Below are 24,513 nucleotides of genomic sequence, written 5' to 3' on the forward strand. Positions count from 1 at the left end.
TATCTGAGTTTCCTGAAAGCCGCATTTTCTCTTCCACCTGAGAGTCTGCACATGTCTTTCACTCAGCTTTAAATGTTCTGTCTCCTGAGATCAGGTTGGATTCTGGTATTGACTGTGAACTCTAATAAGATGTGTCGTGTGTACCGCTCTATCCCTAAAATATTACACAGTGGCTAACATGCGCCAGGGATTCAATAAGTGTTTCTAATTAGTCTTCCTCCTCCCTAACCTCTTAGGCCAAATTTGAACTGATTGTGTCAGAGGCCTCCTACCTGCGCAGTTTGCATATAGCTGTGGATCACTTCCAACATTCAGAGCAGCTCCGGGCCACCCTTTCCAACCAGGATCACCAATGGCTCTTCTCTCGTTTGCAGGATGTGCGTGACGTCAGCACCATGTGAGCATCCCCTTCTCCCAGAGACCACTCACTCAGCCTCACGCTCTTAGCCTGTAAACCTCTCGTTGGGTTTTTCCATTTTCAGAGCCCTCTCATTGCTCCCTGCATGATTCCCAGAGGCTGTAGGGATAGGGAGAGCAAGGAGAGGAGAAGGAGTGCAGGTGGATGGGAACATTAATGGATAAATGAGTAAGAAATGCTCCCTGGATGGAGGTTTTGGATGTCCTGGGGCTGTGCACAGCATTGGAGATGAGGCGCCTGCGTATTCAGTCATGTCCAACTCTTTGCAACCCCATGGATTGTAGCCCACCAGGCTCCTCCATCCATGGGATTTCTCAGGCAAGAATACTGGAGTGGGTAACCATTCCCTTCTCCAGGAGATGAGATGGGAAACAGCTGACGATCAGAAAATCAGAACAAGATGAAAAGAAGGACAAGACATGGAATATTAGAACCAGAGACTTAGATCAGGGGCAAAGTAGCGGCAGAGAGAACCCTGGTGCATGACAAGGACTCTAGAGCTAAGGACAGTCAGTAGACGTTATTGATTGATGGAGAGAAGTTCCAAGCTCAAGCTACAACAGGGATCAGCCAACTCCTCACTTGAGACCCACAGGTCTCACGAGACTTGTTTCAACTCTGTGCAGGTTCCTTTCTGACCTGGAAGAGAACTTTGAGAACAATATCTTCACCTTCCAAGTGTGTGATGTGGTCCTGAACCATGCCCCCAACTTCCGTCGGGTCTACCTGCCTTATGTCACCAACCAGACCTACCAGGAACGCACCTTCCAAAGCCTGCTGTGAGACTTGCTCTCCCATTCGCTCCCCATGTGGGCCCTGCAGTGACCCCCAGTAGCCAGCCCAGCGTGCCCCCCTGAGAGCACATGCTCTTGTGCCTACCCTGCGATTGCCACCCCCACCTGACTTCCAGGATTCCCCCAGCCATCCCCCGTGGGTCTCCTCTGCATTGGGTCCCCACTGGTCTTTCTCTACCTACAGACATTCCATTGAGCCCCTACGCCTCGTGCCTTCACTGTGTCCCCCATATGCCCTGTGCCCCTCCTCACCCAGGCTCCCTGCCCTGCAGGAACAGCAACAGCAGTTTCCGAGAGGTCCTGGAGAAGCTGGAGAGCGCCCCCATCTGCCAGCGCCTTTCCCTCAAGTCCTTCCTGATTCTGCCTTTCCAGCGCATCACCCGTCTCAAGCTCCTGCTCCAGGTACTGCAAATCCCCCCTCAGCCCACTCCCCTGAACCCAAAGGCTGGTCCCTCCTTGTGCCATGCTCCCACACCCGGTGGACAGTGAGCCGTCTCCCCACAGCCCCCTCCCTCCTTTCCCAGAAAGGTTGGCTGCTACAGTGTGGTTCCTGACCGTCTCCATTGACCTCTTCCTCCCCTTTGCCCATCCCTTTCTCCACGTGCCTCCTGCCTACGCCTTGTTCTATAGAACATTCTGAAGAGAACACAGCCCGGCTCCGCAGAGGAAGCAGAGGCCACAAAAGCACACCATGCCCTGGAGGAGGTAGGCGGCCACCATCCCTGCTCAGACCCCCTGATTGTCCTTCTCAGAGAAGTCTGCCCCCGCCCTGGCCCATGACACCAGGAGGCAAAGATCCTGGCCAATGCAATCGCTCAGCTGCCTCCCTGCACCCACCAAACCTCCAAGCATTCACGCCTGCCAGGACAGTCCACACCGAGGGACAACCCCCAGATTACATCTTCCTTTGACGCAGCCAGGAATGTTCTAGTAGGTCTCCACAAAGTAGGCCATCATCCTTGCGCTGTCTTTGCTCAGTTCCAGGCCAGTAGAACGATGAGAGCTATCACAGCCAGTTTCCAGATTTCTTGCAGGGGACTTCAAGCTAAAGCCTCTTAACACAGTTCTCTTCCTCTCTCCTTGCCCTGCTAAACACACAGCTGATCCGTGACTGCAATAACAACGTCCAGAGGATGCGACGGACGGAGGAGCTGATCTACCTGAGCCAGAAGATTGAGTTTGAGTGCAAAGTAAGTTTGTCCCTCGGGTCCCCATGGGTCACCTTCTAACACAGAAACAGTCTCGCTCACAGTATCCCAGCCTCTAAGCTCCTTGCTGCACACCTTCTCTTCTGCCCTATTTCTGGAATACCCACATGCCTACTTCTTTTTTTTATATGTATAATTTATTTATTTTTAATTGAAGGATAATTGCTTTATAATATTGTGTTGGTTTCCACCAAACATCAGCATGAGTCAGCCGTAGGTATACATATGTTCCCTCCCTCTTCATTCTCCCTCCCCATCCCACCTTTCTAGGTTTTTACAGAGCCCTGGTTTGGGTTCCCTGAGTCACACAGCAAAGTTCAATCTCCATGATATATTGTTAAGGGGAAAAGGGAAGATGCAGCTGTATACGTATTGCAGTATCTTACTTTTGGTGAAAAAGTAGGATAAAAATCTATATGTATTTGCTTGTGTATTCATAAAGAAACTCTGGAAAGATAACTAAGAAATAAAGGACAGTGGTTACCAGACGGGGAGAGAGTACCTTTGAGACCTGGGCAGAAGAGAGAGAACTTATCAATGTATACCTTTATAAAATATACTTTTGGTAGTTGAATTATTCAGTATTTTATCACATCTCCATCTAGTCTAACCAAGGCAATATAAAATTGAATCCAGATATAGGGCTAAAATCTGGCATCCAAATCCAGATTTAAAATTGACATTCCACATTCAAATTTCGATTCAGATACTATCCTTACCTCCCCAGAGGAGAGGAAAATCCCTCGTCTACATGTTCATCGGTGTCCAGCACCCTTAACATTATGCAAATTCCAGGCAGACCCCACTGAGTTCTCTGTATTCTCATCCACATCTGTTTCTGACTGCTCCTCTCATGTCTCAGGTTATAATCAAAGAAAGAACAGACGTCAGAAGCACCCTAACCCTTAACTTCTACGAGACACATCATATACTGGTCTCAGCTCTGGGGCATCGTCCCCCCCCATCCCAGTCAGATTCTCCCATCTCTTCTTCAGTTCTAGTTTCCACAGCTGAGCGGTCTCATGGAGTCACTCTCCTGGGTTGAACCTTAGGGCATCTTCCATTTGCGTGAGCTGGGGACATGGGAGCCACCCAGCAGTAGCCAGGAGACAGAGGCAGTCGATATTTCAGAGAGAAGCAGAGTTTAAGTGGATGGGCTGTGAGCAAGGAGGAAGATGTGAAGGGATCACTGTCGGTGGTGGGACTTAAGAGGCCTGGTGAGGAGGGCCAGCCTGGGAGAAAGCCTCATGCATGTCCTGTGTGTGACGCCACCTTCTTTCTCTTCCCTGCTCCGTATAGATATTCCCGCTCATTTCACAGTCACGCTGGCTGGTGAAGAGTGGGGAGCTGACGGCCCTGGAGCTCAGCGTCTCCCAGGCACTGCGGAGGAAGCTGACCACCCGCCCGGTCCACCTGCACCTCTTCAACGACTGTCTGTTGCTGTCTCGGCCCCGAGAGTCAGTGATGGGAATGGGAGGCCGGAACACGAGGGGGAAGTGGGATGAGGCAAGAGGGAAGGGCTAAAGGGGACAGAGAAGGGTCCTGGTCCTATAGAGGAAGCTTCTCAATGGCTTGCCCCATGGAGTCCAGGTCATGACCTAGAGAAGAGGAAGAAAGATCCAAAGCCAAAGAGGGGAATCCCACTGAATTACATCCCGAGATCACCCGGCAGGACCTCGACCATGTTACAGGCAGGACAAAATGCAGCATATTAGCCTATATCACTTTTTCGAATAAGTCTGTGTTGTCTCTGGGCTTCTCTGGTGGCTCGGATGGTAAAGAATCTGTCTGCAATGCAGGAGACCTGGGTTCGATCCCTGGATCAGGAAGATTCCCTGGAGAAGGAGATGGCAACCCACTCCAGTATTCTTGCCTGGAGAATCCTCATGGACAGGGGAGCCTGGTGGGCTACAGTCCATAGGGTAGCAAAAAGTCAGACACGAGTGAGCAACTAACACACGTTCTGGGCTGGGCTCAGCCTACTAGCTTAGCAATACTTAGCCAGTTCCAGATCCTAAGTCTTTGGTCCTTAGAAACTTTATATTGGTTCTGTTTCTTCAACTCGTTATAGTGGTGAGCATCCATTGCCCTGGCTACGTAGTTTGCCAAGCCATTGACAAATCCCTTCCAGGGGCACACTGACACCATCTTAGCATGAGAAGATGAGAATTTACAGGCTGAACATGCTAAGGACGGGGATTTTGAATTGTAAAGATATGCGGGTGGGTAAAGTCCGAGCACCCTAGCGTCAGGCTGAAAAGCCTTGTGTTTTTCAGGGGTAGCCGATTCCTGGTATTCGACCATGCTCCCTTCTCTGCCGTCCGTGGGGAAAAGTGTGAAATGAAGCTGCATGGACCTCACAAAAACCTCTTCCGACTCTTCCTGCGGCACAACGCCCAGGGCTCCCAGGCCGAGTTCCTCCTCCGCACAGAGACCCAGTGAGATGGGGCTGCTCAGGGGAGCCGTGGGGAGGGAAGACAGCCGGGCAAGGAAGAGGGACCAGGGCAGAAAACATGTCCAGAAAACAGCTACAGCACCAGTCAGTCCGTTTTGGACCAGGGAGCATCTACAGACCAGCCTAAACCCAAACTCCTAGAGCTGATAGATGACTCTGAGGAGCCTGGGGGTGGGAGAAGGTGTTAAGTCTCTGTTACCACCAAGGCTTAGCATCTGTTATGCTAAGAAGGACAAAGTGCATAATTGGTTTACTGACATCCACGACTGAATGTGTATGAGCCAGAAATTCCTCAGTGCCCAAGGCTGGAGGGTGTATGCGTGAATAAGCCATGAATTAGATAAGCACTGGGTGCCTTTAGTTTCTTTGCTCCCATCTTCCCACCCAGTCCTCTATTGAACAGAAATCCATAGTGTTGAGAACTATGATTGGCTCATGTCTTTAATAATAATATTATTAATAAAATATATTCACCCATGCATACAGTGCAAAGAGTATTCAAAATAATGTCTCTAAGTCTGGTACATAGTACCTACCATAATGAACAGTTCTAGCTATTACAGCTGTTACAGAAGATATAAGAAACCTCCTCTTTGAAACGTTTGACCTGATACCTAATGGTCCGAGGGTCCTCACGTTGTCGATGCTTTACGATTTTGTCCCATTGGAAGACACTTCAGGGTAGGATCAGTAATGCCTGCCCTCACTTACAGGACAGAGGGGCTGTACAGGTGCAAAATATCGCCAAAGTCAGGTCATCGGATACAGACTCACATTCTTTGTCTAGTGATTTGGGTAGCATCTTCCTGGAACAGTGATAGTGTCAGCTCTCAGTTACTCCAGCGTGGTTGGAGGCAGAGGCTCAGATAATACAGAAACCTTTGGATAATTACAGAATTAGGCTCAGATCATATTGGGTTGGCCAAAAAGTTCATTTGGAGTTTTCTATAACATCTTATGGAAAAACCCGAACAATCTTTTTGGCCAACCCAGTATTACATGACCAAAAAAAACGGTAGATACAGCTACCTGACCCAGTTACGATTACAGAATAATTTCGTCTCTGAGATCTTTGACTGAAGGAAGGTGGGCAGAGTGTCAAAAAGTATTCAGAGTGATGGAATCTCAACTGAGCCAAACATTTCACTCAGTAGACGTCCCCAAATGGAAAAATCTACATTTGCATAATTGACATTGACTTTATGCCTCTACTTGAAAGACACAAGATGTCCTTAAGAGGGTAAGCTTGGAAAGAGAAAGAGAAGGATAAATGGTGACAAGACACATGAAAATGCAATTCATGATCCGGTCAAATTTCCATCCCAGCGGAGCCCCACTGAATTTTGTCCTGGATATTGCTGAACTAGACAAGTCTTCCCCACGGTCCCTCCGCTTCCCCATCACCTGCCCCTGTCCTGTACCCCCAGAGCTGCTGCTGAAGCGTGCCCCTGCTTTGTTTTCTCAGAAGTGAAAAGCTTCGCTGGATCTCAGCCTTGGCTATGCCGAGGGAGGAGTTGGACCTTCTGGAGTGTTACGGTGGGTTAAAGTCCAAGAGAGAGGGAGGGGTGGTAAGAAGTCTGCTTTGGATGCAGTTTAGGAGGCTGGGTGGTACCAAGAGGCATCTGCTTAAAACTGCTCATGACCGTGACAATGCCCCACCCCACCCCCCATACACTCCTTGTCTTGGACAGTAGTTCACTCGTTTTGAATATTCATCCCTTTAAGTCTATCCTGCTACTTGCTTGCCTAAATTTCACGGACTTGAAGGTCTTGGGGAAATGGGGGAGAAAGTCCATGTGGAGTGGGGTTTGGGGGATATAGCAATATAGTAGATATGTCCTGAGCACCCCTCCCCTGTACAGGATGACCTGAGACCCTGCCTCTACCCTAGGCTTCCAGGCACCCCCAGGCACCCGCAGACCCACTCATTAGGAAATGTCTGTGTTAAGCCTCATAGTTGTCCTCCAGCAAGGACTCTCTAATTCACATCCAGAGAGGAACTGAACTCAAAGGAACACTGAGCTTTTAGTGACTCCAAAGAACAAACAAATACAGGGCACTTTGGGAAAGGATGTAGGAGAACTAGGATATAAATGGAGTTCTGTTCAGTGTGCAATCCATCTGCTGCACTTCACTTTCTCAGAAGAGAAAGAAAGCAAGACAATTCTTGCTCCATCGCTGTGATCTTGTGAATGGGAGATACAGACAAGCGAAGTACAGGTAACAGCGCATGGTCTATTTAATCTCTAAGAGAACGAGTGCAGCATGGTAAAGTATAAAGGGCCATAAACCCATGTAAGATAGAAGACTGTGGGTCAGGCAGATTCTGGGGCTTCTCAATTTTGAACTTCAAAACTTGGGAAATTTCCCCTGGATCACAAAACCACAGAAAATCCAGAATGTCCTTGAGTCATCTTGATCAGCTCAGCCATTTATAGAAAAGGAAACTGAAACGAAAAGGCCTGCGGTGCTTAGATTATACCAGGAAGCCCACTGGATAAGTCTCATTTAGTCCCACAACATGTACCATGGAGAAGAATGAAAAATGAGCCTCAGAGTTTACAATGGAGTTGGAGAGGCAGAACACAAACTTGGAACAATTAGGTAAAATATAAATGGTTTGTTGGAGACAGTTTTACAGGAGTTCAGAATCCAATGCAGATGAAAGACATGGAGTATTTCAGTGCTTAGCAGAATCTCAATTCTTTGTAACAGTGGTTATTAAAAGGTGGTCACAACCTGTTTCTCAATTCATCTTTACTAGAGAGAATCTTTGATTCATTTCAGTGGTGGCATTTCTATCTCCTAATCACCCATCTCCTTCCCTGGGAGAAGATGGAGACTTTTCCAATTGTCTCTCTGTGTGTAACTTTCAACAGTTTAAACTCTCTCTCCTCCAAGTCCTCTCAAGCTACCACCCCTGCAAGTCCTCCTTGATGTTCTAGTTCCTGCCTTTCCTTACCCCTCTCACGTTCTTCCCTTCCAAGACTCCCCACAAGTGCAGTGCCTTAGAGCCTACAAACCCCGAGAGAATGACGAGTTGGCGCTTGAGAAGGCAGACGTGGTGATGGTGACCCAGCAGAGCAGTGATGGTAAGATAGGAATCCACAGGGGATAGGCTGGGTATGGAAGGTGGGATGGTGTGGGTGGACGGCCTCATTTCCTAGGGCTGCTCTAACAAAGCGCCACAAGTTGGGTGGCTTAAATGGGTAGAAATGTATCCTCTCGTGGTTCTGGAGGCCAGAAGTCCAGAGTCAAAGTGCTGGGTGGGCCATGCTCCCTCTGAAGACTCTAGGAAAAGGTCTTTCCTTGCTTCTTCCAGATTTGGTGGCCCCAGCTGGCTTGGCTTTTGGCAGTATCAGTCCAAGCTCTATTTCTTCCTTCTGTGTGTGTGTAGGTGTCCAAATTTCCCTATTTTAATAAAGATACCAATTAGATTGGGCTTCCCAGGTGGCTCAGCGGTAAAGAATCCATCTGCCAATGCAGGAGACCTGGGTTCAATCCCTGGGTCGGGAAGATCCCCTGGAGAAGGCAATGGCAACCCACTCCAGTATTCTTGCCTGGAGAATCCTCATGGACAGAGGAGCCTGGTGGGCTACAGTCCATGAAGTCACAAAAGAGTCGGACACAGTTAGCAACTAAACAACAACAGCCAATTATACTGAATGAACAGCACACTCTGCTCGGGTATGACGTCATCTTAACCTCACTAATAATACCTGCCACAACTCTGCTCCCAAATAAGACTGCATTCTGAGGCCCTTGAGCTTAGCACTTCTACATATATTTTGGGGGAATACAGCTCACCCATAAGAGTGGAGAAGGCTCAGAAGTGGGCAGCTACAGACTGTATCAGACCTAGAGCAGCCAGGGCGAGTACACTGGGAGGCTGAAATCCCCATGCTGGGGACTGTCCAGTTCCTTTAGCCTTCAATTCACAAGTGCGTCCAGGAAGGAGGTCAGGGGGAAATTACTGTGAGTCTTTTCCAGGTAATTCTTCTTCCCACCCACCCTATGCCCATAGGCTGGCTGGAAGGCGTGAGACTGTCCGATGGGGAGCAAGGCTGGTTCCCTCTACAACAAGTAGAGTTCATCTCCAACCCAGAGGTCCGCGCACGGAACCTGAAGGAAGCCCACCGAGTCAAGACTGCCAAGCTACAGCTGGTGGAGCAGCATACCTAGCTGTTTTCTGGGAGGAAACCCCCGAGCTTAAGGACGAGATGTTCCTGGACAGGGCTGGCCCAGGACACAGTGGTGGAGGCCTTCTGTGCATTAGGAACTAGGCCTTCTGAAGCCCAAGGACAACACCCAGCTGCCAGGAGCTAGTCCCAAGCCTCCTCTTTTTTTATGCTTTGTACTTGGTGCGGGGATTTTGAGGGACTTTGCACTGGACTCGGAGAACCTTTTCTCATAGAAAAAGGGATCCATGGGGCCTAAGCCAAGGAACTTTACTTCTCCTGCCCTGCAGCTAAACGCTTTCAGAGTACAGATTCAGAGCTGACCAGAGTTTCCATCATGGCCATGTGTTAAACAGAATCTGGAAGGAGATGTTTAAGGAGGATGGACAAATCAGATGGGAGGGTTAACCCGGTGACATTTTAAGGTATCTTCCAACCCTGGAGATATCCCGTAATTACTGGGCAAGGTCAGTGCCTGGGTCTCTGGGGTCTGTCGTCGGCTATGTGAGGTGATACGCTCTCACTCTAATAAAGTTGGCACTTCTCCGAGTGTTTTCTCCCCAGACTCTTGAGCACTGAGTGAGGTTCAGAACATGGGATCCCATGGTTCAGATGTTATGAAAGACCACGATGCTGACTGGGTTATGGCAGTGACCGATTCTTTCTTTGACTGTGGAGAGTTTGGGGAATTTTTCTGCTTGTTATGGCCTCAGAGTTTGTATCAGAAAGTAGAATGAGTTGATGGGTGATGAAAACTCCAAACCTTTTTTTTAACTGAAAGGTCTAAGCTAGTTTAGGTGGATTTGGAACTGCTACTCAGACCCTCCATGATTTTATATTTTGACTTTAGATACTGGAAGGGTGTCATCACCGCTGCGTCATCCTCTGTGTGAGAAAGAGCATGGTGCAGAATCCTAGAATCCAGGTCACAAGACCTCACTTCCAGTTACTGCCTCACCACGACGCAGCCTGCCTACTTCTCGGTTTCCTTAAATGCAAAATGCAGAATTGAGCCACGTAACCTCCAGACTCCCGTCTGACTCTATGATGCATGATTCTCTATCTCCCATCAGTTTGCCTTTCTCAGGTGGAGAACATCCCAGCTTACATCTTTTTCCTCATATCAAGTCGTCACACAGCAATGGTACCATCATCTTTTAAGTGGGTACATTGTGGTCCATCACTGGACATTCTACCCCTCGGCTTTATCTTTGGTGGTGGTGGTTTAGTTGCTCAGTCCAACTCTTGTGACCTCATGGGCTCTAGCCCACCAGGCTCCTCTGTCCATGAGATTTCTTTCCCGGGCAAGAATACTGGAGTGGGTTGCGTCTTCCTTCACCATGCTTTATCTTTAGAGGCCCTCAGGGTAGAATTGCACTGCAGCTTTATACAGAGGTAAGAATAATACTCTAAATTTGGTCTCATACCCAATTAACTGTGATATGACATAACAGTATCACTTTTGATAACACGTTTTATTTACAATCCATCCTAAAATGTAAGTTAGCTTACTTAATCTTTAGAAAAGTTAATCACTATTAAGTTAATTAAGTTCAGAATAATACTAATTTATGCTAAACAACATGACAGTGCTAAAAAGTCTAAAATAGACATGACTTGAGAGAAGTTCAATTGAGATTTTACATCTTTTCATAAAGCTAGCTTTTAAGTATTAATATATGTTAAATGTATATATTATGTGTAAACTAACAACTGATTCTTCTTAATAGCAATAACAGTAATTTTGATCCAGATCTTTTGTTCACACCAGTATTTGAACACTGGCCGTATGACTCAAAGAGAGCCATGTCCAACCTTATATTTTCTAGGCAAACTCTCCTTTACTCTCCCAGGGAGATAAAATGTCAACTTCTGAATGATATACATGTTAAAAAAAAAATGTTTTTAGTTAAGTGACTGCTTCTTTGCTTGAAGTTGCTAAGGTTTTCTGAGTACCCTTAGGCTGACTTCTATTAAAGCTGAAATTGTCTTGAGGTATTTAATAGATGTTTGTTTAATCAGGTTATTCTCACCTAATCTGGGAAATTAAGAGACAATTGATTTCCACTTGTCTTTAGATCCTTCGTTTTAAAAACAAAAAACCAGCGACAACAACAGCAAAAGAGCTTAGGTGTGAAGGATGTTTCCTGAATTGAATTACTAAATTTTTATACTTTGGGTTTCAAACAGTTGGGCACAGCTCTTGATATTGTCCCTTCCTTCTTCAGATTTTCAGAATTTAACTCAAGTTCTTCTTCTTTACCCCTCATTGGCATCAGTGCATTAGAAACCTAGCAATTCCTTATGAGAAATTATGAAAACAACTCTTAACCAGCACTTTCTGGACAGACTGCATTTGAGGCGCATACGACGACAGATGGTATTTTGTTGGCATTTTTTTTTGAGGAAAAGCATGCACAGTGTCTTTAGGAGTCCTATTTACTGCTCCTTTGCTGAACTGTATCAAGCTTGGAGCTTAAAAATCCTATAGATACATGCTGAGTCACTTCCTTTGGGCTCTTGACCCCACTGAATTTCCGTCTGTCAATTTTATCCACTCACATGACTTAGAAAGCTGTTTTGTAAAGGTTATTTTCACCATCAGCTTTTCATTTAGAGCTAACTGTGATGTTATGATTCTTAGAGTTCGGCACTTAGGCTGTCACGGTCATTTATAATGACTTTAATAAGATCAGCTTACATGTCAGTATCTGGAAGGCTCACAGTTGGAGATGTGTTTATTTCCCCTGATTTCATTTTCTCTTAAACAACTCCTATATCCACAACACAAAGTAAAACGGACTTTGGTCCTAGGATGACTGATTTTTTTTTAAGATTTTTTTTGATGTGGCCCATTTTTTAAAGTCTTTTATTGAATTTGTCACAATATCGCTTCTGTTTTATGTCTTGGCTTTTTGGGACCGAAGCACATGGCATCTTGGCTCCCCAGCCAGGAACTGAACCTGTACCTCCTGCAGTGGAAGGCAAAATCTTAATATCTGGACCTCCAGGGAGGTCCCTGTTTTGTTTTTGTTAGTCTTTGGGATAGAAGTTGTTTAAAAGTCTTTGAAAATGTAAAGAAGTTACATTCCCTGGCTCTATTTCTTTCACACGCATACTTTTCCCCCTGAAATAAACCCAGTTTCCTCTTGGACCCCACGTCGATCTACCCATAATTGTCTCTATTTAGTGATGCTCTCCTTATCATAACTTCTTCTGGTTTGTGAAGTCAGATTAGAAATGCAGTATTTTGGTGCAGCAGCCGTTTATAGACAAAACGGAACCTCACCCACCCACCTGGAGACACATCACTGAGTCCTGGGCGAGCTTGCACTTGGTTGTCCACACCTCTAGGTAAATATCCTTCTGCCGGTGGTGACTTGACCCTATCACTCACACAGCTCAGTTACCTTAGAGCCGCATCTGCTATAAATATGACTCAGGAGCTGCGTGATTGCAGCGGCGCAAAGCCTGCTGTTTAACGTAATCTCCTGAAATCAGGTGTGCCAAGGGGCCAAAGGTTACAAGCAAATGAGCTAAAGGGAGACAGACGCCAGACTTAGTCATGTTTCAGGTAGACTGAAAACATTCTCTATCCCTAATGGCTTGCGACCCATTTCTTCCAACCCACCCGTTTCCAATGCCAATTACGGAGTGGGAGTTTCTCCAGTCTCTTCCTGGGAAGAGGGTGAAGCACAGCATCCCTTCACTTGGCAGAATTTCCAGGGAAACATCCCCAGAGTGAGGCGAGGGCCGAAGGAAGACCCCTCGGGGAGCGTAGGTAAGTGAAAGAGGGTGTCTTGTCTCTTCTTTCCGGGAAGGCTGGGCACCGGGAACTGGGGAAGCAAAGGGGTTGGGTTGGTGTGAGCTGTAAACTTTTTTTTTTTCCAAGCTAGTAAGGGAGCTGGGAGGGAGTGACTACTGATCCCAGCTGCCTGGTTTATGAGTCACCGCCCTGAGGGCAGAGCCTGCTACAGGGAGGGGCCTGAGTCTGGCCCACGGAGCTCCCCAGAAGCACCAATGGGCAGATAGATATTTTCCTGGCGTTTTACCTGAGCAATTACCTCTGAACAATGCCGATGGAAAGCCTGAGAGAGAGCAGGAGCTGCATTAGTTTGCACTGAATGACATGGAGGTTCTGGATCTGCTCTTGGGCCTCAGGGCCCCAAAACCCCAGGGAGAGAGTTCAGAGTGCTAGGGAAAGTGGCTGAGGGCCACAGACCAGGGAAGACCCTGGTAGAGTCTGTAACAGTCCACAAGTCTGTAAGAGATTCCAGCCATCATGGAGGCAGCCTTGGGAAGAAAAGGAAAATGCTGGGAGGAAAGAGGGCCCCGTGGATGGGACGCATCCAGTCAGCTGCAGAGTGTTTTCTTTCTGAGATCCACCACTGGGGATGAGAAAAATCACCCGCTGTTGGAGTGGAAAGGACCCCAAAGTTCTTTGTGTCTAACCCCCTGCTGGTCACACAGGAGCTTGCGAAAGGGGGACAGTTGGCTTAATACCACACAGCCAGAGTTGTAAACTGCAAATCCGAACAGCCTGCTGTTTACTTCTAGGATTTTAGCACGTGATCTGTGACATGCGGCATTTGTGTGGCTCACAAAAGGTTGAAGGTGACTTGCTGTAAAATGCAAAGGCTGAGTAAACAGAATATGGAGAGGCAGATAAGTCTTGAGAAAGTGAGAGGAGCTGGCGGTCAGACTTGTGGAATGGTTAATAAACAGGCTTTAGTGATTGGACTAAACTTGGCCAGGCAACAGACTGGAAAGAAAGATAAGGTGTGGCTTTTGCAGGCATTCATCATCCTTGCACAGCAGGGCCTTAAGAGCTGGAGAGTTTCCCGAGTGTGGTGTGTGTGTGAACTGGAGAGTTTCCCGAGTGCGATGTGTGTGTGAACTGGAGTTTCTCGAGTGCGGTATGTGTGTGAACTGGAGAGTTTCCCGAGTGTGATGTGTGTGTGAACTGGAGTTTCTCGAGTGCGGTATGTGTGTGAACTGGAGAGTTTCCTGAGTGTGGTGTGTGTGTGAACTGGAGAGTTTCCTGAGTGTGGTGTGTGTGTGAACTGGAGAGTTTCCCGAGTGTGATGTGTGTGTGAACTGGAGTTTCTCGAGTGCGGTATGTGTGTGAACTGGAGAGTTTCCCGAGTGTGATGTGTGTGTGAACTGGAGTTTCTCGAGTGCGGTATGTGTGTGAACTGGAGAGTTTCCTGAGTGTGGTGTGTGTGTGAACTGGAGAGTTTCCTGAGTGGTGTGTGTGTGAACTGGAGAGTTTCCCAAGTGAAGTGTGTGTGTGAGCTGGAGAGTTTCCCGAGTGTGGTGTGTGTGTGAACTGGAGAGTTTCCCAAGTGGTGTGTGTGCGTGAACTGGAGAGTTTCCCGAGTGCGATGTGTGTGTGAACTGGAGTTTCTCGAGTGCGGTGTGTGTGTGAACTAGAGAGTTTCCTGAGTGTGGGGTGTGTGTGTGTGTGTGTGTGTGTGTGTGTGTCGTCAGCTTTAGGGGAGGAAAGGACAGGAGGATCCTTGATAGAAGACGGAATGTGTGCAGAAACACTGGACTTCCTCCGTGAAATCAGTTGTACTGGCATTAGCAAATAAAAGGGAACAAAAGATGAAGGAGTAGTTTTCCAGTTGAAAATCCAAGAAAATGAATGGATAAATTATTTTTTTTTTTTTCAAACATTTGACAATTGTCCTTTAAATAAGTTCTGGGGACACATTTTATTTCCCTACGTATGAAAATGTACCTGATTTCACTGATTCAAATAATGAAGTGTTATAGGAAATAACAGGGCTTCCCTGGAGGCTTAGTGGTAAAGAACTCACCTGCCAGTGCAGGAGGCGCCGGAGACGCGAGTTCGATCCTTCGGTCGGAAAGATCCCCTGGAGAAGGGCATGGCAACCTACTCCAGTACTCTTGCCTGGACAATCCCATGGATGGAGGAGCCTGGCAAACTACACTCCATGGGGTCGCAGAGTTGGACACAACTGAATGATTGAGCTTGAGCACCACAGGAAATAAAAAGTCAAACCAAAATGAATAATGGACAAGAAGGCAAAATAATGAAGTGGGTGAACTGGAGCGCTTGGGAAGATTCAGTGCTCGTTGTCGATGGTGGCTTGGAGGGGACTTCTGAATAACAGATTGCACTCTTGGCGGCTCCAGGTACACAGATTGGGACAAGGGTGTCAAGTGGGAAGTACACGTTGGGCAGAATTGCATGGAAAGGATGATGTAAGCAACAGCAGGGTGAAAGACTCCACCCAGGAAGGATGGGTGGAATCTCTGTGGGTGGAAATTCCATTCTCAGACAACACACTGCACAGGAAGGGATGTCCTTGAGGCAACTGGACCAGAGCAATGAGGCTAAGGAACAAAATGTGAAAGGGACGCACAAGACAGAAGCGCTAAGGCTGAGGCAGCAGCCGGCTCCTCTGGAGTTCCGTATTTTATGAACCATTCTCCTCCTAGATGCCCGGGCACCATAACCTGAGGTCAGTTTCACCATCTCTTCCCCCCTACCCAAACAGTCAAGTTCTGTTGATTTCTTCCCAGCATCACTCTCACTGATTGCTTCCCTCTGTTCTCCTTGTTATTGTTTTTCTGTTGTTCAGTCACGTCCAACTCTTTGCGACCCCATGGACTGTAGCCTGCCAGGCTCCTCTGTCCGTGGGGATTCTCCAGGCAAGAATACAGGAGGGTTGCCATGCCCTCCTCCAGGGGGTCTTCCCAACCCAGATTCTTTACCATATGAGCCACCAGGGAAGCCCCCTTGTTCTCCACAGTTAAGTTCAGTTCAGTTGCTCAGTCGTGTCCGACCCTTTGTGACCCCATGAATCGCAGAACACCAGGCCTCCCTGTCCACCACCAACTCCCAGAGTTTACCCAAACTCATGTCCATTGAGTTGGTGATGCCATCCAGCCATCTCATCCTCTGTTGTCCCCTTCTCCTCCTGCCGTCAATCCTTCCCAACATCAGGGTCTTTTCAAATGAATCAGCTCTTCGCATCAGGTGGCCAAAGTAATGGAGTTTCAGCTTCAACATAAGTCCTTCCAATGAACACCCAGGACTGATCTCCTTTAGGATGGATCTCCTTGCAGTCCATCCTAAAGACTCTCAAGAGTCTTCTCCAACACCACAGTTCAAAAGCATCAATTCTTTGGCACTCAGCTTTCTTTATAGTCCAACTCTCACATCCATACATGACCACTGGAAAAAGCATAGCCTTGACTAGACGGACCTTTGTTGACAAACCACTATTTTAATCTCAATACCTCATTCCTGGACACTAGCATCATGTCCCCACTGATCTATCTACTCCCAGTCTTTTCACTGTCAATCTTTGTGGAAGAGTGCCTTATTGCGATTTCAGGTTTGACTGTATTCTCTTTACCCCTCTGATTAGCTACCAGGTAACAAGTCTGGATCCACCCCAGCCATCCAGCCCCACTTCCCTCCTCTCACATGGTCCCTTATCTATGATTCACTCTCCTCCAGGCCTGTCCCTCTCCAGCTTTGGAATATGAAGCTTCCTCTTCCCTTTTTACAGTGCTGTCTTCTCTATCTTATGTCTCACTACAATGTCCCTACTTCTTTTTAAATCAGACAGTACTGAGTGGATAAGTTACTTAAGTACAGACCAAGGGTCTATGGAAGGATTTGATTCTAAATCTAATCTAGATCACACCCATTGTTTTCTTACATTCATCCCTACCTTCTGACCTCCTTTTATTAATTTATCTCCCCCAACTCCAGTATTCTTGCCTGGAAAAATCCCGTGGACAAAGGAGCCTGGTGGGTTATAGCCTATGGGGTCACAAAGAGTCAGACATGACTAAGCACACACACACACAGCTATCAAAATACACTGCTTCTAGGGTTGGCACCTCCTGACATCCCATCCAAAATTTACTTATTTTGCAAGTTTGGACAAATATATAAACCTCTCTGTGTCTCTGATTTCCATCTGTTGAAGGATACGTTCTGGGGCTGTTATGAAATTAAATTCCCTATTAAAGGGCTAGATACACAATAAATGCTAAATAAATGGCTACCACCATCATTAATATTTTGTCTGAGGATCAGTTTCTGAGTAAGTGAGCTAGTTCAGTTTTTCCTGTGGTCTCATAAAATATACACAGAACTGTCTATCATTAATAGTGCCTTAAGTATTCAGAGTTTTCAGCTTTTAGATGATACATTGGCATTCAGGAAGCAAGAGCCTCTAACAGCATTTAGTCAGGTGGAAAATAAAAGACTTCTCAGTCAAGGCATTCTTTGGAAATCATTGAAATATCAGTGTCCTCCTCTGTAGACTGGGATAAAGCAATCTGATTTGCACAATTATTTGTCCAACCTCCACTCCAGACGCACATGGGCTTTGCATCTTTCCTCACCAGCACCCCTTCTAGATCTTTCCACCCTAATCCTAAGCCTCCTGCACTGCAGGCAGATTCTTTACCCTTGCCCGTTCCTCACCAGTCTCGGTGCCACCTTTTCTTCTTATACTTTTCCTTTCAGTGGCATTTCCCTGAGTCCATCCTAAGATCACTTTCTTTCTGTCTGTCTGAGCCATTCTGCATGGTCTCTTGACCTCAACCAGCATTTTCTGTGCTGAAGAATCTCAATAGTAACCTCTAGTCTTTCTCACGGACCCTAGCTCCCCATTTTCCTCCCTAGACATGTCCACCCCGACAACCACAGAACAAAAGCCTCAATGTGCACAAACTAAATGACCTCCCTGTCCCTGGTATTTGCTCCAACCCCATTATTTCCTTTCACGATCAATAGGATTTCTTAATTACCAAAGTCTTTTTCCTCTTTTCTTACTCCTTGAGTCCTTTCAACTCATTTCATATCATGTCACATTACAGTGCTTCTGATTCTGAAATATTTCTCAGACCTGACCCTCTTCTTTCTTTAGCTTTCTGTAGGCTCTCGTTGTTTCTCACTTGGACTCACTCCGTAAGTAGCCTGGTCTGATTTCTCTGCATCTCCTCTCTAAGCCCTCCAATCTTGGGCTCTCTTTGTCTTTCTAAAACCCAAATTTGGGCAATGAGTGAAAAATGTCACTGCCTCTCTCATGGCCCGGAGAATACAGCTCAAGCATCTCAGCATTGAATTTGGGCCTTTCCCCCTGGAATAGGAAATGGCAACCCACTCTAGTATTCTTGCCTGGACAGAATTGCATGGACAGAGGAGGCTGGCGGGCTATAGTCCATGGGGTCACAAGAGTCGGACACGACTAAGTGACTTTCACTTTCACAGTCTCACTCAGTCCTTTACCAGCCTCCTCTGCCACAGTCCCTCCATTGGCCTCTTCTACGTACAAATCCAGCCACCGTGACCTTCTCCCTAATCATCTTCCCAGTCTCCATGGCCTTCCACCTGGTGTCCCTTCTGCCTGAAGTGCCCTTCCTCCTCTGCTTATCCCACTCCTACTCTCCTTTAAGAGAAATGCCCTGGACGCTGAAGCTTTCTAAGCCACAGCGGACATGGCTGCTGCATTTTCTGGACATATATCTCACCTTGTTCTCATGGCTGAGTTCCCACACAGCATCACCCGCCTATAGTGTAACTGGTCATTTGTATTGTCTGACTCCCCAGCGAGACTGTGAGTTCCCTGAAACTTGAAAAGACAGTTTATTAATCTTGTGTTCATTCACCCAGTGTTATTGCTGCCTGTAAATCCCCACTGAATGATGGAATGAACATCTGCCTTCATTTCTCACGACTTTGTTATGAAATTCAAGTGGGAGGGTATTTTTGAAAGAACATTATACACTAAAATGCAAGTATAAGAATGCTAACTATCCCAGATTTTCTCTCTGGCCTAAAATGATACCACTTCTAGGTGAATGAAGGCAATTCTTCACCTCTAAGAAAGACTTACTCTTAACTAGTCAAGACCATTTATGAATTGGAATGAAATCAACAAAAGCCAAATTGTCTTTTGCAGCCCATTTTCCTGTCTTCTGTGAGTGCAAGTGATGTTAAAATATGCATTTCAAAATACATTCAAATGGACTATCGCAGAAATATATAAATGAATAATTAATAATGTGACTAGCAGGAACAGAAAATAGAGTAGGATTCCAAAAGATTTTAGAGCATTTTTTCAGACATGTGCAGAGCCTGTATTTAGGCTTATGATGGCAGGGGGAAGGAAAATACTAAGTGAACAGGACTGTTCAGAGCCTGAAATGCAAGAAAGTTGAGTAGAGATACAGAGGCCGGCTCCCGGCTCTTGGCTCCTGCACAGTCTCAATTGTGAAGCTATGGTGGATGTAGCTGTCCCTAGGAAAGCGCTACAACTAGGGTTGCCAGATTTAGCAAATGAAAATACAGAGTAGAGTCTGCAAGAGGTCACCTGACTCTTGCAGGAAGTACACTAAAAAAATTAGTTGTTTATCTGCAATTCAAATTTAATTTGAACACTCTATATTTATCTGGCAAACTAAGTTGCAACCCAAATGACCTGAGTATCTTTAAACCTGATCTCAGTGGCTCTAGGGTGTTTTAGAGAAAGAATTATTATGGATTTTGTTACTGTGTACAGCCAGGATACTTTAGGGCCACGGTTACAGCGGTGGTGGATCGCCATCTAGTGGAAGCATTGAGAGCACACAGGCTTGAGGCATAGGAGAGTTTTATTCTGGAGTCTGCATGGAAGGATTCTGTTCCAGCCAGCTGCACACTCAGACTGCACTGTTGGAGGGTAATCAGATCCAGAGAATAGGGGATTGGGGGGAAGGTTGGTGATGGGAGAGGGTGGTTGTTTAGTGGCTAAGTCGCATCCAGCTCTTTGTAACCTCTAAGGCCCATCAGACTCTACTCTGTCCATGGGATTTCCCAGGCAAGAATAGTGGAGTATTTCATTAGTCATGTATGGATGTGAGAGTTGGAACATAAAGAAAGCTGAGTGCTGAAGAAATGATGCTTTTGAACTGTGGTGTTGGAGAAGACTCTTGAGAGTTCCTTGGACTGCAAGGAGATCCAACCAGTCAATCCTAAAGAAAATCAGTCCGGAACATTCATTAGAAGGACTGATGCTGAAGCTGAAGCTCCAATACTTTGGCCACCTGATGCGAAGAACTGACTCCTTGGAAAAGACCCTGATGCTGGGAAAGATTGAAGGCGGGAGGAGAAGGGGACGCCAGAGGATAAGATGGTTGGATGGCATCACTGACTCAATGGACAGGAGTTTGAGCAAGCTCTGGGAGTCGGTGATGGACAGGGAAGCCTGGTGTGCTGCCGTCCATGGGGTCGCAAAGAGTCAGACAAGACTGAGCGACTGAACTGAACTGAACACTGGAGTGTGTTGCCGTTTCCTTCTCCAGGGGATTTTCCTGGCCCAGGGATAGAACTCTCCTCTCTTGCAGTGGCAGGCAGATCCTTTACCACGAAGGCACCAGGGAAGCCCTCACATGACTAATAGGCGCATGTCCTGCAAATCTAAGGAGGGGTTGCCTGACCCTGGAGCTCCAGCATACCGTGTCAGCTCACTCACTCTCCCCAAATCCAAAACAAAAGCTAGAGCTAACTTGTTCAAGAGCCTTCCAAGTGGGGATGGCTCAGTGGAATGTGTAACTATGATGTTCTGTGTAATCGCAGATAATTATAACAAAGAATGAAAGAAGTCATCTAAAAGGTGAAGCGCTAAAAAGATGTAAAAGTTAAAAGGAAGCACATCCTGGAATTTTAAGGATATTATCTCAAAGTGTTCAAAGAGTTCAGAAGGAACTCCGTGCTGCAAACCATGCTAAAAATCAATACTAACATTAAGACCAACAGTGGTAATAATAATACAACCAAACTTGGGACAGGGAGAAGGGAAAAAAAATAAGTATGCTTCTTGAGGCAGGCATTATAAGGTAAACATGGAATTCAGAGAAAGCAAAAACAAATGACTCTCACTTTAGCCGGGCTTCTCCAGAAAGGATAACATTCTAGAAATGAAAAGGACAAGATTGTCTTAAAACCCAAACAGGATGCTTATAGCTGATTTAAACAATTCTCTATTTCTTCCAGAGCAGAACAGGAGAGGATGCCTAAAATTTAATAGAAGCAGTCACCCTAATTTTCAAAGAGATTAGTTGTAGAAACTAAAGGAGAATTAATTTAATGCAATATTTTCATAAATTGCTAGAAGAGATTATTGAAAGATGGTTTGTGAACATTTAGATTAAAAATAATCATAAAAGACAATAGGTGTTCCTTATGAATGACTTTTGCGAAACTAATTAATGTTGTTAGGTTTCCAAGAATGTTAAATTATTAGGGTGCTATAAAGAGAATTTTTTTTTATTTTAGTGATTGATACAGCAAAGATTTTTCTACCAAAATCCTAGATATGGCAAAGGATAGCCCTGGATAGTAACAAGAGTTAAGGAAGATTTTAGCTAGTTTAACTCTGTACTCAAAAAAAGAAAAAAATGCTTATTAATATTTTCAAAGAGTTAGGTCAAAATGCTCCATATTTATTTGTATCTTGTTTACTAATAATAAATGGCTTGATTATAAAACTCATAAAACATACTGAACAGAGAGAACCAAATTGCAAATATATGGCTACTTTATGTAAGGACTCCAAACTACCTTAACAAGCTCAATAGTGGACATTTAGGTTGCTTCCACATCTTGGCTATTGTAAACAGCTACAATGATTACTGGGGTGTGGTTTTCTCTGGATATGTGCCCAGGACTGAGAATCCTGGATCATATGGTAGTTCTAGCTTTAGTTTTTCAGGAACCTCCATACTGCTCTCCATGTGGCTGTGCCAATTTACATTCTCACCAAACAGTATAGGAGAGTTCCCTTGTCGCCACACCCTCTCCACATTTATTGTGTTCGTGGATTTTTCGATGATAAGACATTCTGGCTGGTGTGAGTGACATCTCATTGTGGTTTCAATTTGCATTTCTCTAACAGTTAACAGTGTTGACCATCTTTTCTTATACCTGTTGGCCATCTGTATGTGTTTTTTGGAAAACTGTCTATTTAGATTTTCTTCTCATTTTCTAATTGGGTTTTTTTTTTTTTTAGATATATATTCAACTGCATGAGTTGTTTGTATATTTTGGAGATTAATCCCTTGTCAGTGGCTTCATTTGCAAATATTTTCTCCCATTCTGTGGGTTTGTTTTTTATTTTTTTTTTCATTTTATTTATGGTTTGTGTTTCTGTGCAAAAGTTTTTGAGTTTAATTAGGTTCCATTTGTTTATTGTTTTCATTTTCATTACTCTAGAAGGTGGATTCAAAAAATATTGCTGTGATTTATATTGAGTGTTCTGCCTGTTTCCCTCTAAGAGTTTTATAATGTCTGCTGAGGGTCGGACACGACTGAGCGACTTCCCTTTCACTTTTCATTTTCATGCATTGGAGAAGGAAATGGCAACCCACTCCAGTGTTCTTGCCTGGAGAATCCTAGGGACGGGGGAGCCTGGTGGGCTGCCGTCTATGGGGTCGCACAGAAACGGACACGACTGAAGTAACTTAGCAGCAGCCTTACATTTAGGTCTTTAATCCATTTTATTTTTGTGTATGTTGTTAGAGAATGTTTTAATGTCATTCTTTTTAATGTAGCTGTCCAGTTTTACAGGAGCCACTTATTGAAGAGACTGTCTTCTCCATTGTATATCCTCACCCCCTTTGTCATACATGAATTTATTTCTGGATTTTTTTATCCTGTTCCATGGGCACCACTCTTATAAGGAGCATGTGCAAGCTCATATTCTCTTGAAAACAGGCATTTAAGGTGGTGAGAGTGAGACCAGGCCCCTTGAGGCCAGGGCTCTGAGGAATGCCATACAGTCCTCAGACCCTGTGAAACTAGGTTTATTCTTCATAGCACAATGCAAAGCAAAATTCAAATTCAGTTAAACAATACTGACTTCCTCCTAGAAGAAGAACGAACTTCATTACAACTAAAGCTTTCAAAACTCTATAGGCTCTTATGTAAAGGAGTTAGCTCCCCCTCAACCCTGCACCCCCACTGGAAAGTTAAGAATTAATGATGCTCCATCAGTGGTGGTGTAGAGCTCATTCCTGCATCTGCCAGCTGGTTGGACTTGTCAGCTGAGGATTCTGTGCTTCTAAAATGTTTTCACCGTTTTCCCTTGGTTTGATCTTTCATTCATCCTCAATTCACACATTCTGTTTTCACTATACTATTAGATTGCCTAAGACTTTGTGTATAAGCACGAATCTTAGAGCCCATCACCCTCCAGTTCTTGGCTTTAGATATCTACTGTTTGCTAAAAGTACAGGGCATTACTTATCTAAGTTGTTGTCATCATTTAGTCACTAAGTTGTGCCCAACTCTTTCATGAGCTGTGGACCATAGTCCACTGGGTTCCTCTGTCCATGGGATTTCCCAGGCAAGAATACTGGAGTAGGTTGCCATTTCCTTCTTCAGGGGATCTTCCAGACCCAGGAAGGGAACCTGTATCTCCTGCATTGCCATGCAGGTTCTTTACCACTGAGGCACCAGGGAAGCGCTTACTCATCTGAGCAGCAGGAGCCTAAATCAGTAAAGATCTGGACGAGAAAATGTCCAGCCTCTTTGCAGGCTTTGAAAGCAGCAGTATCTTGTGATAACTGATGGCAAGAGAGGAAAAATAGCATGGAACTGAACAGTTACTGTCTTCTACCCCTTATGTAGAATAATTTTTTCCCCTTACACTGTTTTTAGCCTGCTCATTTCATGGGTGTCATGAGACAAATGTGAAAGCAAAAGAGAGAGGTATATTTTAAAAGACCCAGTTACATCACAATTGTTTAGTTGCCAAGTCGTGTCTCACTTGTAACCAAGTGGACTATAGCTGCCAGGGTCCTCTGTCCATGGAATTTCTTTAAAACCCTACACAGATACCCAGACATGTGTTTGCGTAGCTAAGGTGATTCCTCTCCATTTCTCAATACTTTCCCTTTTCAGTTCTTATGGGCCATGACCCTAGAACTAGTATGATGGATATAATACATGTTTTTGAAAAAAATTGTTTTCCAATAATCATAGCATTAGAGGTCCAGAATGATACCCCATGTACACTCAAGTGCATGGTGGTTTGAGTCAATAGCCCTGAAATTCTAGTTTTTTGGACACTGCAAGGTCATCAGAAGTGTGGGTGTTCGTTGCTCAGTTGTGTACAACTCTTTGCAACTCCATAGACTGTAGCCCACCAGGCTCCTCTGTCCATGGAAATCTCCAGGCAAGAACACTAGAATGGGTTGCCATTCCCTTCTCCAGGGGATCTTTCTGACCCAGGGATCGAACCTGCATCTCCTGCATTGCAGGCAGATTCTTTATTGTCTGAGCCACTAGGGAAGCCTGCAGGGTCATCAGATGTGGGTACTAAATATATATACATAAATTTATATATATATAAAAGAGCATCCTATTCTTGGTCTTCCCACCCCTCATTCCTACCCAATCCCTTCTTGACCCAGAAAAAGAAGAGCT

General features: G+C 45.5%; 1 protein-coding gene across 1 annotated transcript in view; it reads left to right on the plus strand.

The window, feature by feature from the left end:
• Nucleotides 1-9,618, plus strand: part of ARHGEF5 (Rho guanine nucleotide exchange factor 5) — a 29,615-nt gene extending 19,997 nt beyond the window's left edge. The window contains exons 6-15 of the mRNA XM_055591195.1: nucleotides 237-397; nucleotides 1,045-1,197; nucleotides 1,485-1,614; nucleotides 1,843-1,917; nucleotides 2,313-2,402; nucleotides 3,720-3,877; nucleotides 4,697-4,858; nucleotides 6,341-6,411; nucleotides 7,863-7,967; nucleotides 8,900-9,618. Coding sequence (XP_055447170.1) covers nucleotides 237-397; nucleotides 1,045-1,197; nucleotides 1,485-1,614; nucleotides 1,843-1,917; nucleotides 2,313-2,402; nucleotides 3,720-3,877; nucleotides 4,697-4,858; nucleotides 6,341-6,411; nucleotides 7,863-7,967; nucleotides 8,900-9,057 — 1,263 coding nt within the window. The 3' untranslated portion in view covers nucleotides 9,058-9,618. The remainder of the gene's footprint in view (nucleotides 1-236; nucleotides 398-1,044; nucleotides 1,198-1,484; nucleotides 1,615-1,842; nucleotides 1,918-2,312; nucleotides 2,403-3,719; nucleotides 3,878-4,696; nucleotides 4,859-6,340; nucleotides 6,412-7,862; nucleotides 7,968-8,899) is intronic.
• The last annotated feature ends 14,895 nt before the right edge of the window (nucleotides 9,619-24,513 follow it).

Source organism: Bubalus kerabau, chromosome 8 (genome assembly GCF_029407905.1).
Source record: "Bubalus kerabau isolate K-KA32 ecotype Philippines breed swamp buffalo chromosome 8, PCC_UOA_SB_1v2, whole genome shotgun sequence".
Classification (NCBI taxonomy): domain Eukaryota; kingdom Metazoa; phylum Chordata; class Mammalia; order Artiodactyla; family Bovidae; genus Bubalus; species Bubalus kerabau.